Genomic DNA, 12,906 nt, shown 5'->3' with positions numbered 1-12,906 from the left:
TTTTCCAAATAGAAAAACTAGGAAAATTTGAGTGTGGACTGTAGATTACATAATAACATTGTAACAATGTCAAATTTCCTGATATTTATATTTGTATTGAGGTTATGTAAAATCATCTTCTTCTTAAGAAATACACACTCTAAGGTCAGATGCGGTGGTTCATGCCTGCAATCCCAGCACTCTGCGAGGCCGAACAGGGGGATTTCCTGAACCCAGGAGTTCAAGACTAGATTGAGCATCATGGTGAAACCCTGTCTCTACAAAAAGTAGAAAAAAAATTAGCTAGGCATGGTGGCGTGTGTCTGTAATCCCAGCTGCTGAGGTGGGATCACTTGAGTCTGGGAGGTCGAAGCTGCCACTCCAGCCTGGGTGACAGAGTGAGACCCTGTCTTGAAAAAAAAAAAAAAAAAAGAATGAAAAAAGGAATACACACTCAAGAAGTATTTAGTGGTAAACTGGCAAGATGTCTGCAACTTACTCTCAAATGGTTGAGAAAAAATGTGTGCGCACACACACACACACATAGAGAGCAGGCACAGATGTGGCAAAATGTTAAATGAGGAATGTGGGTGAAGGACATTAGGAGTCTTCTTATTACTCTCGCAAGTTTTCTGTACATTTTAAATGATTTCAAAAAAGTTTTGTTTTTAATTGCTTCTAGCTTCTTCTTTGACCATTAAACTTACTTCACTTCTTCCTCACACTCTCTATCTGGGGTCCTTATTGGGCAAGAGTTTACATTATCTTGAACTTTACCAGTAAAACGATATGAGGAAGATGGAAATTAGTATCACTTACAATGGGAATGAAGTGATTGGGGCACCAACTCTTTACGCAGTTGAAGAGGAAATGCTGCTGCCCCTTTTGGTGCAGTCTCCACTCAGTAAAGGACTGTGCTTTGAGGTCTGCCCCACCTCCCTTGTCCCAGAGGGAAGGGAAAGCATTTTACTCACAGATCTCTTGTTATCATTATTTAATCTTAGTTTGGTCATTGGTAACTTAGAGGAAAGGAGGAATCACAAAAGGTAGCAAGAAGGACGTGTATCCATACTGTGTATCAATCCCAACTTTCTTGAAAGGCCAGGCCACGCGAAGGTGTGTGGGACCCCAATATAGATGGATCTAATGAGTTACTCTGAAACAATTTTCTTCGTTAAATGCTCTGCACATAGTGGTTAAATGTCTTTAATATCTACAATAGTGCTAGTACAACACAGAAAAGCAGCCCAGTCCCCATATCCTTTGCTGTAATTCCAGTATTTACAGTAGACAACTGGAGATTCTAATCCAGAGGTTGGGGTACAGATTTCGCAATTACAAAGAGCTGGCGTCAGTATTGTCTTCAGAGGACATTCACCAAAGGAGCAAAGCAAAGGCTGAGAATATTGACAAAATGCGTTGTTTAACCAAAAATTGAATGGAAAACAGATTCCCTGACAAGCCATCAAATTCAGAGTTGGGGGGAAACAAGTTACAATGATAGCAAAGTAACAGCATCCAGTAGGTAACTAGCCAAAGTCATACACAGTTTACTATAGACAAAGACTGAAGACTGGGGGCATAGAAGGCCTAAGATCTCAAGTCAGGCCATGCGCCTCCCACCCACCCACCAGGTCCCTGTAGTTTACAATTGGGTCTGTTCATTCTGAGGACCCCACTAAAGCCCCTATTCTATAGAAGTCTAGATGTCCCTAGTAGTTTGGGATATTTTTTGTCTATGTCAAGAGGCATTGGTAGTCTGCAAAACTGGCTGCTTTCCAAAGCCAATGATAAAGAAAGAAGCATCAACCTCTCTCTCTCTCTCTCTTTTTTTTTTTTTTTTTTTAAGGCAGGGTCTTGCTCTGTCACCCAAGCTGGAGTGCAGTGGTGTGATCGTAGCTCACTGCAACCTCTAACTCCTGCAATCCTCCTGCTTCAGCCTCTGAAGTAGCTGGGTCTACAGGCACATACTACCATGCCCTGCTAATGCCCAGGTATTTAAAAAATTTTTTCATAGAGACGGGGTCTCCCTATGTTGCCAGGCTGGTCTTGAGCCCCTAGGCTGAAGCAGTCCTCTTGCCTCAGCCTCCCAAAGGGCTGGGATTACAGGTGTGAACCACCACACCCAGCAATACACTTCTTAATCAATTTCACAAAAGATGAACAAAAAGGGCCAAGTCCTAAGCAAGTGCAGAGCGTGTGAAGAGTACCCTCAGTGGCATCCCTTCCCGATTTGTGTTCTTTTGTTTAAATTAGCTTGTTTCACTCTCAACTGCGAATGGTGAACGCCCAACATGGGCTTAAGAGCCTATTCTCATGAAGGGATTTTCATCTTTGTCAGGAATCAAAGCCTTAAACGAAGACTCAACTGTTTATCTGGAGCTGGTAGAGCAGGTTTGCTCATAAAGTCACACCCAGTTGGCATCACAGAGGCCTGAAAGCCTCTGTGCTGGAGAACTGAGCCAATTACTATTCCCACCCAATTCCTGGCAGGTGTCAACCTGCCCTTTACAAAGTCTCAGCAGATGCACTGCTTACAAGATGTTTCATGTCAATGTAATCTTTATAGGGGACCAGTCCCATCCTGCCCGAGATTCTACTACCCTGAAGCCTCCCTGGGACATCCTGTGAGAGACTGATTATCCTCTTCAGTGGTAGGCTGAAGCTCTCCCATACTCAGGTACATTTCTAATTCCCAGGACAACTAAACCAGCTATTTTTCCATCCTCGTAGCAAATGACACTGAAAAGGACCTGGCCTACACTAAGACGCATGAAGTCTGGCGATTTTTAAATCCAGCTGCAGATGTAACCAACAAGTTAAATAATGTCTGACAGGAGTGCTTCGTCTTTAAAATCCTTGTTGTGCGCCACACTACTGCTTCTTTGTGGACTTTTGTCCACAAAGGTCCTTTGATTCAGTTTGTTGATACACACTCAGAGATTTCAATTAAATGTGGTTTTTAATAATCCTCATGCTGTCACGCATGTTAACTGTTTTATTTTTATGCATTACTATGACCTACACTTTGTTTTGAAAAATGAAGCTTTCAGATCATTTTCAGCTTCGTCGCACCCTCAAGTGTGCTTTTCTGGCCTTCTCATTTTTGACTGAATTTGGAGAGGAATGAAGAAGTCATTTTTAGGCCCTGATTTGAAGGACCTATCAAAAAAGAAAGTCTTTCCACCCCCACCCCACCCCGCAACCCCCTGCTTGGAGGCAGCCAGTTGACCTGCTTGTGTCTTGGTGTGAATTGGGGATCTGAACAAGGGAAACTGGAGGCTGCAAAAGGGCTCTGGAAGAAGTTCAAAAGCAAATTTGTTTTCCACATTTTGCTCAGATTTGCCCTGTGGAGATTAGAAAGCAAGATCTCTGAAAACAATATAAGAACCTTAATTCAATAGCCTGGAGAAAATCTTCAGCCAGTGAAGGGCTCTTACACAATTAGTCTTCCTAAGAACAGAGCATAAATCAATGGTTTCAAATGGGCACAAAATAGAATGCAAAATATTTTTTTTTAGATAAAAGAAAAAATTTCCACTGGCAAAAACTAGAATAACTGACTATGGAGACTTTATTAGCAGAATAGAGGCCCCTTTAAAGGACTGGGTATGACCAGGTTTCAGTCCTTCCAGACGCTGGATTCTGAGAGGAAGGATGGGCCCCTGGAGATCAGCATGGGTTCAGTGAGTACGAGGAATTGGCATTGGATATGAAAGGGAAGAGCAAGACCTTCACTCAGATGTAGGGACAGGAAAACAAACCACAGTATAGACCACATAATAGCTGCATTATAGATAGTGATCAGTTTATGACGATACATATTCTTAGAAGCCAGTCTTGTTAACAAGTGACACTGATGTACATTCTCCCGGTTCTCACTGGCACAAGACAGCTTCATAGACACATACATATTGCACAAAATTCTATGACAGGTTTCCACAGGAAAAGGTTTCCACCTGGTCTCTGCTATTTCCTACAGAAGGGACAAAAGTTCCCTGAGTCACTGTTCACTGTTACCCAGTGTGCTTCCTCCTGTGAAGGGCCATGAGCCTATCTCTTTACTTCATTGGCAAACTCCAGTGGCATCAAATGGCCTTGGTCATAGGCAAGAGTCATTTAATACGACAGCAATTGCTGCAGCTGTGACCCCTTCCATTTGGCAACAGACCTTGAGCCTTTACAAATATCTTCAAGGACTCAAAATGAGATATCTTCTTTTTGAAAATATACAAACCAGAACCAGCTTGCTCTTCCTCAGAGGATGTTGACTGTGGTCACTGTTCTTTTGAGAGGAGTCGTTAACTTTTCAGGGTAGCTTGCTGTTCCCCTGCCAGTACAACTTCTCTTCCACTTTTTTCTTTTTCCATCGGCAGAGAAGCAGCATCTTAAAGGTCTTCCTGAAGGTTCTGTTGCAGAGGGCATAGCAGATGGGGTTGACAGTGCTATTGACATAGCACAACCAGTAGCCCAAGTGCCACAGGGTGACTGGGACACACTTGTCACAGAAGGTAGAAACCAGGACCATGATGTTATACGGGGTCCATGTGATGATGAAGGCCAGGAGAATGGCACTCAGTGTCTGGGCTGCTTTCCTCTCTTTGACTAGGACCATTCTCTTTCGTTTGGTCATTTGATGGCTGGGGTTAGGATTGAGGCCTTTCGTTGAAGGCTCCTTGGCCACTGGGAAGGAGCAGGGCATGATTTTCACCTTGTGACAGCCGTTGTTGTTCTCCTGGGTCCCGTCAGCTTTTACCACCAATCGGAACTTATAGGCCACACATTTCTGACTCTTGGGTCTATGAGCAGCTGCTGGAGATAGAAAGTAGTTTGGGGTGTCAGAGTCATGTTTTTCAGTTTGAGCTTTCACAAAAGTTTCCTCAGCGTCTTCAGCACTGAATTCTTCCCCTGGGCTTTCCTTACCCCGACTCTTGTAGACCACTTGGAGGACAGGGTCAGTGGCGGGCTTGTCCTCATCCTCTGAGGAAGGGTAACTGCTACAGGTGGTGAGCTGCTCAGCTTTGGCCTGGTTGGTGCTTGGGTCAGTGGCTTGGGATGGCTTCCCATTGGTGGAGGCGCTCCTGCGGGAGGATGACCAGGAGGTCTGCTTCCTTTCCCTCTGGGCCAGGGTGGGTCGAGGACAGCGCAAGCAAGATCTGAACAGAGCCCTATGAGCTGGCTTTCTCTTCTCAGCTTCGGTCACAGAGTCAGAACCCTGGAGGTCAGCCAGGTCCTTGGTTCGCTTCTCTGTTTCCCGGTAGATTCGACAGTAGAGGATGGTCATGACAGAAACAGGGATGTAGAAAGCAGCAATGGCAGTGCCAAAAGTGATGGTGGGCTCTGAGAGAAACTGGATCTGGCACTCATCCAGTGGAACTGTCCGCTTCCCAACCAAGTACTGCCAGCAGAGGATTGCTGGGGCCCAGAGGATGAAGGAGATCAGCCAGGCCAAGCCAATCATGACGCCAGCCCTTTTCGGAGTACGCTTGGCCCGATACGTCAAGGGTCTTGTGATGGAAAAGTAACGGTCAAAACTGATCACCAGAAGGTTCATGACAGAAGCGTTGCTGGCCACGTAGTCCAGTGCAAGCCAAAGGTCACAAGCCAGACTCCCGAGAGCCCAGCGTCCCATGAGGATGTAGGTGGTGTAGAGGTTCATGGAGAAGATCCCAATGATGAGATCTGCACAGGCTAAGCTGAGCAGGTAATAGTTGTTAACTGTCTTGAGCTGGCTGTTGACTTTGAAGGAGATCATGACCAAGACATTGCCCACAATAGTGATCAGGCTTACCACAGCAGTCACCGCTGCAATGCTGATGACTTCCCACAACCTGTGGCGTTCCAAAGGCTGGTGATTTACTGGGGTGCCATTGACGGTGGTTGCATTGTGGTAAGAGTCCCCTTCCATCCTGGTGCAAAATTTTTATATTAGAATAGTCTTAGGTTCTAGGCTGTTCTCGATTTCAGCTCTTGTTGGCCAGCATCTGGAAGAGAGGGAAACACATGAGCTCCGCACAGCAGCATGACTTTCTTGTCCATTCATTGTTTATAGTTTCTAACAATATTAAACGTGGCTGCACACATATTCAGAGCAAGATGCTGACATCTCTAAAGTTTGATCACCTATTTTTAATGGCATCCTTTTGCTTTTGCTGCCAATGGCCTAGTGCCCTTCTTCTGTGTGAGGCTGCTGCCCTCTTGTGGCAATTTTAAAAAGGGCTGGGAAGACGAGGAGGGTGAAGGGAAAGGAAAAAGAAAAAAAAAAAAGGATTGTTGAGAAGCAGTAAAGAGGGGAAAGCAGGGATGTTAAATTACCTTAGATTGCAGTGGCCATAAGGGCAGAAACCTTATTTTTTTTTAAGATTCTGGTGATAAATACCTAAATTGTCATGCACTGGGGAAAAAGTGGTATCTATTCTATAGTCCCAGTTTCCATTATTAAACATTACTGAGGTGCTGTTGTGAGCCAAGACCATATTATACCACTTCTTTTTGCCCTAATGCACAAACTCCAAGTGCATACCTGGTTTTTGTCTAGGGGATTTGACATTTGCCCCAGCTGCTGAAGATAAGGACCTTCTCTCTGTTCCTGGACTATTTGCAATATCATAGAATTGTTTTAGGTTATCATTTTTCTGATTGTAGAGTAATATATTCCTCATAAAAGTTTGAACAATGTCAAAATATAAATCTTAGAAAGCAAAAGTCTCTTCTAATTCCGTCTTGCAGAGGTAATCAATGCTAACAGTTTAGTGTATATTTTGGCATTTTCCCATATGCATATACTAATAAATAAATATTTAAATACAATTGCCCCTATGCATATACTAATACTTTTACCATTTACAATTTGAATTTTGTTTTTAACTTAACAAATGAATTATCACGGACTGCTTTTGTATCAGTACATCGAGAGCTATCACTTTCATTGTAATGACTGTACATTATTCCACTTAATGGATGTACTATATTTAATTAACTCTCTGTTGACAGTTTTAACTTTTAAAACTAAAAGGAAATTTTCCTTTTGTAGATTAAAAAAATCTATGTACATGATAAAGATTTCAGTGGGTACCAAAGGATAAATGGCAGGAATTAGGTCTCCCTCCCACCTCTGACCTCCAAGCTTGCAAGCCCCCCTTTTCAGAGGTAACCACTGCTACCATTTATTTTTCCTTCTAGAGATACATGTGCATACAACGTATATTTGATGATATATAACAAATACCACCTTGACATGATAATGGGCGGTAAAAGGAAAACATAAATCTTTTTTTTTTTTTTTTCGGAGGGAGGATGGAGTCTCGCTCTGTTGCCCAGGCTGGAGTACAGTGGCGCTATCTTGGCTCACTGCAAGCTCTGCCTCCCGAGTTCACGCCATTCTCTTGCGTCAGCCTCCAGAGTAGCTGGGACTACAGGCGCCCACCACCATGCCCGGCTGAGTCTTGCTCTTGTCGCCCAGGCTGAAGTGTAGTGGTGCCATCTCGGCTCACTGCAACCTCCACCCCTCGGGTTCAAGCAATTCTCCTGCCTCAGCCTCCTGAGTAGCTGGGATTACAGGTGCCCGCCACCATGCCCGGCTAATTTTTGTACTTTGTAGTAGAGATGAGGTTTCACCATGTTGGCCAGGCTGGTCTCGAACTCCCGACCTCGGGTGATCCGCCCGCCTCAGCCTCCCAAAGTTCTGGGATTATAGGCGTGAGCCACCGTGCCCAGTGAAAATCTTTTTGTTGACCCTTAAAATACCCCATGTGGACAATTTTGTTTAAGGGGTATTTCTGCTCTACCAAAAGTCTTGACACTTTTTTCATAACAGTAACTGACATAAAAATGACAAATTTGTGAAGGGCTACAGTTTTCTTGGCTTTGCTTTATATTTCCAGCTGTAATTTTGGGTGTTTTCGTAACACCTCAAATTCAATATGGAATCGAGTTGATGATATTGTCTTGCACCAGAAACCAGCTTCTCCCATCTTCCCAATCTTGCATGCTTCTTCACCTCCCAAACACACGCAGTCTCACTGACCCACGAAGGCCCCTCTTTTTGGTCTCTCTCCATTCCTGATGCTCCATCTGCTACCTTCTACCTCTAACACCTTGGCGTTGTCAACATTCTTCAAGCTGTTAAAGCAAATTCTAAGGTTGCCAGGTCATTAGGTAGAGATTCCCTGGCATCTGAAAAAACCAAAGTTACTCTACACTCTACAATTCTCTGGGCAAATGCCTTCACAGATGGTCTTCCAATGGTCAGATCTAAGCCACACAGTGCCAAAAAGGGCCTGTGGAAGTCCCTTTCTCCTTTATTCTTTCTTTTCTTCCTTCCTTTCCTGCCCCCCTCATATTTGAATGTTTATTGTGGGACAGACTCTAATGCTGGCGATACCACGGAACAGGCCAGTGTCTCTGCTCTTAAGACACTAGTTGGGAATGTGGATAAATAAGCAGATAGAAATCGCAGGCGTGCAGCAGGCCATAGGCACACCTGTGAAGGACCTCCAACCTCGTTGAGTGGACATGGGAAGCACTTCCTGAGGAAGAGACCTGAGAGACCAGACTTGAAGAATGAATCACCAATAGCTAGACAAACGGTGGGTGGAGGCTGGGGATGGTAGTGCCAGAATGTTGCAGACAGGGAAGGGAGGAGCTTGTTTGTCAGCCCAGAGGCAAAAGAGGAGGAATGGAAAGAAACAAGGTAGCTGGAGCCAAAGAAACCTGAGAAGTGAAAGGTGAAACTGGAGAGGCTGGCAGGAGAAGGAGGGGCAGGAGAGGACCTGAGAGAAAAGTCAGTTTTCTGGGAGAGCTGTGTCAGCTCTTTGCAGACTCCCCATCTACTCTGAAGGTAGTCCCAACATCCAGGTGTTGAGGAGCATTAGTCTGGAGAGAAGTAGTAAAATGATGTGACCGCTTGCTGAACTTCTCTAATCAATTCTTCAAAATAGGAATACATAGTGTTTTGGAAGGATTTAATTTTTCCATTTAATTTTATTATCAGGTGGCAAGCAATTTACGGAAGGTTCTGGGAATTTGGATGGGCACGTACTCCTTTGGACACATGTATAACCTGGGTACTTCTTTTTCTTCTGTTTACTCATTAAAAAAAATAAGGAGGCCGGGCACGGTGGCTCACGCCTGTAATCCCAACACTTTGGGTGGTCGAGGCAGGTGGATCGCCTGAGGTCAGGAATTCGAGACCAGCCTGGCCAACATGGTGAAGCCCTGTCTCTACTAAAAATGCAAAAGTTAGCTGGGCATGGTGGTGCGTGCCTGTAATCTTAGCTACTTGGGAGGCTGAGGCAGGAGAATCACTTGAACTTGGGAGGTGGAGGTTGCAGTGAGCCAAGATCTTGCCAGTGCACTCCAGCCTGGGCGACAGAGTGAGACTCCTTTTCAAAAGAAAAAAATTAAGAAAAAAGGAAATTGGACTATAGAAACTAACATACCTACATTTCTATGACTTTGTATATTATATTGTGTCAAAAAACAAAATTGAAACGAATGTAAAGATCTCAATTGGCCTTGTTTGTGATTCCAGAATCAGGCAATTCTTCATTTTGTGAAATAAATGTTCTGATGAGCTGACCAGAAGAATTTGGCTTTATAGGCAGAGAAGGCCTGAAGAAAGCAGAAGCGAAGAACGAGGAGTGTATTAGTTACTTCCAGACAGAACGACAGAAAATAACTGGTTAGTTAATATCAGGTTACTTCAGGCTACGTGTGTGTGTGTGTGTGTGCGTGCGTGTGTGTGTGTGTGTGTGTTAGAATTAAAGCAGAGAGAACTTCCTTATCATGCTGATTGAAGATCTGCAGTGGCCTGTTTGGGAAATTGGCTCTCTCTCTCTCTCTCCTGATTTCTCAGGTCAAATAACAACTTAGTTTAGGTTTGCCTGGGTGGCTCCATTTTGATTTTTATTCTGGGTTGTTCGAGCCTAGTTCAAGAGCTTAGTCCAAAACAATGACCTCCTATAATTTTTTATTTATCAATAATGTGATGGTTAATTTTATGTGTCCACTTGGCTGGGCTACAGTACCCAGTTGTTTTGTCAAACACCAGTCTAGATATTGCTGTGAAGGTTGAAAATACCTTCACAGTTATGATCAATACTGAAATCAGTGGAATTTAAGTAAAGAAGATTACCCACCATAATGCGGGTAGGCCTCATCCGATCATTTGAAGGCCTTAAGGGAAGACCGAGGTGCCGAATGAAAAGAGCAAGGAATTCTGTCACCAAACTGCCTTAGAACTCAAGACAGCCACATCAATTCCTGTTGGATTTTCCAACTTGCCTACAGATTTCAGACTTGCTAGCCCCTACGATCATGTCACCCAATCCTTTAAAATAAAAATAAATCTCCCTCTCTCTCTGATAAATGGAATAGGCTCTTTGCTAAAAGGGAAAAGAAAATAATTTACAGTGGTAACATCACCTCACCATCATATAACAATTTGGCATTGGTCAGCTTCAGATTAAAAACCTAGTTCTATTACTTACTCTATGACATTAATTAATTAATTAGAAACAAGGTCTTGCTCTATCACTCAGGCTGGAGAACAGTGTCACCATCATAGCTCACTGAAGCTGGAACCCCTGGCCTCAAACTATCCTCCTGCCTCATCCTCCCATGTAGCTGGGACTACAGGTGTGGGCCACAACATATGGCTCCAACTTACTGTGTGACTTTGGACACATGACTTAACCTGAGTCTCAGATTTTAAACTTTGAGGTGGGGATAAAAAGAGTCCTTACCTCATAGGATTGTTTTAAGTATTAAATGAGATAATCCATTTTGTATTTAACCAGTGACTGACACAGGGGAATGTTCACTACAAAGTAGCAATCCAGCAACAAGAGCATCAAAATGACTATTCCGGCCGGGCGTGGTGGCTCACACCTGTAATCCCAGCACTTTGGGAGGCCGAGGTGGGTGGATCACGAGGTCAAGAGATCAAGACCATCCTGGCCAACATGGTGAAACCCCGTCTCTACTACAAAAAAAAAAAAAAATTAGCTGGGCATGGTGGCGTGTGCCTATAGTTCCAGCTGCTCGGGATGCTGAGGCAGGAGAATCGCTTGAACCTGGGAAGCAGAGGTTGCAGTGAGTCGCGATCATACCACTGCAATCCAGCCTGGCAACAGAGCAAGACTCCATCTGAAAAAAAAAAAAAAGACTCTTCTCCTGGTGGGAATGAGCCTGAGGCATGGTTATTAAGGGACAGGGTAAAATAATGAGGCAATATTTTCATTAATAAGGCAATATTTTCATGACCACAAACTGGCTCTTTTAGATGCTTCATGGTGCTAACGCTGGATTGCAGTGGTGTGATCATAGTTCATTGCAACCTCAACCTCTTGGGCTCCAGGGATCCTCCTGCCTTAGTCTCCTGAGTGACTGGGACTACAGGCGTGTGCCACAATCCCCAGCTAATTTTTTTCTGGTTTCATTTTGCTTTCAGATAGGGTCTCTCCGTGTTGCTCAGGCTGGCCTTGAACTCCTGGCCTCGAACTCCTGGCCTCAAGTGATCTGCCTGCCTTGACCTTCCAAAATGCTGGGATTATACCACACCTGGCCCTTCCTCTTTAGTTTTTTTAGTTGGTGCTCTACCTCTAGGGGCATAACAAACTGCTCCTAGTTATTCAAGCAGAACAACCTTGAGGAGAGCCAAGGCTAACACAGTCTTCCTCAGAGTCTGCTCAAAGTCTAGGACTACTTCAAATGCTTGATTGAAAAGGTTTCATGATCTGATAGATTGAGAATGTAGTATGTAGAGCACTTAGAGATTCAGAAGACACATTAGCCTAGTGAAAGCTGGGAGGTTCTGCAGTAGAGAACATTACTTAATTTGGCTTAACACAGAGGTGGCTTAGCTTATCTAACCTTTCTCAGAGGAATGTCTGCTAATATCCTGTGGAATCCATGAATCACATTTGGGAAATGCATTTTAGTAAACACAATGAACTAGGAGTATGGAGTAGGAGTTCTAATTTCGCTAAAATCTTGTGATTTGAGACAAGCCATGTATTCTCTCTGGGCCCCAGTTTTTCCATATATGGAATTAAGAGACTGGAATTAATGGTTTATCCTTTAAAATGCTTTCAGGCTCTTATAGGCTCACAGTAGAAAACATTGGAAACGGTATTAATTTTAGCTGTCAACTTTCCTCTATTCTTAATTAGGGAAATGGCAGTTATTAGTTGCCTTGGAGTTAGTGTAGTGAAAACAGCCCTCAACATATTTTGAATTCTTGGCTTTCTCATCTGTTAAACACGTATAACAATACCTGCTTAGGCTGGGTGTGGTGGCTCACACATGTAATCTCAGCACTTTGGGAGGCTGAGGTGGGCAGATCACCTGAGGTCACCAGGATTTTATAATCAGTGTGTCTCAAAATTTAGTATTCATACGAATTACCTGGATAATCTCGTTAAATTGTAGAAGGATGGGGCTTGCATTTCCACAATTTATTTATTTATATTTATTTATTTATTTATTTATTTATTTTCTTGAGACGGAGTCTCACTCTGTCACCCAGGCTGGAGTGCAGTGGCGCGATCTCAGCTCACTGCAAGCTCCGCCTCCCGGGTTCACACCATTCTCCTGCCTCAGCCTCCCGAGTAGCTGGGACTACCTGTAGCTTGTAGCCCAGCTACAAGGCTACAGTAACCAAAACAGCATGGTACCGGTACAAAAATAGACACATAGGCCAATGGAACATAATAGATAATTCAGAAAGAAAACCACACATCTACAAACATCTAATCTTTGACAAACCTAACAAAAACAAGCAGTGGGGAAAGGATTCCCTATTTAATATATGGTGCTGGGAGAACTGGCTAGCCATATGCAGAAAATTGAAACTGGACCCCTTCCTTATTATACCTTATACAAAAATTAACTCAAGATGAATTAAAGATTTCAATGTAAAACCTG

General features: G+C 43.7%; 1 protein-coding gene across 2 annotated transcripts in view; it reads right to left on the bottom strand.

Annotated features, from left to right (window-relative positions):
* Nucleotides 1–3,546: 3,546 nt before the first annotated feature.
* Nucleotides 3,547–12,906, bottom strand: part of CHRM5 (cholinergic receptor muscarinic 5) — a 99,667-nt gene continuing 90,307 nt past the window's right edge. For both annotated transcript variants that reach the window (XM_025390217.1, XM_025390218.1), the window contains one exon: nt 3,547–5,963. In XM_025390217.1, coding sequence (XP_025246002.1) covers nt 4,289–5,887 — 1,599 coding nt within the window. In that variant the 5' untranslated portion in view covers nt 5,888–5,963 and the 3' untranslated portion in view covers nt 3,547–4,288. The remainder of the gene's footprint in view (nt 5,964–12,906) is intronic.

This window comes from Theropithecus gelada, chromosome 7a, assembly GCF_003255815.1.
Source record: "Theropithecus gelada isolate Dixy chromosome 7a, Tgel_1.0, whole genome shotgun sequence".
Lineage (NCBI taxonomy): Eukaryota > Metazoa > Chordata > Mammalia > Primates > Cercopithecidae > Theropithecus > Theropithecus gelada.
This window is presented reverse-complemented; position numbering and strand designations above follow the sequence as displayed.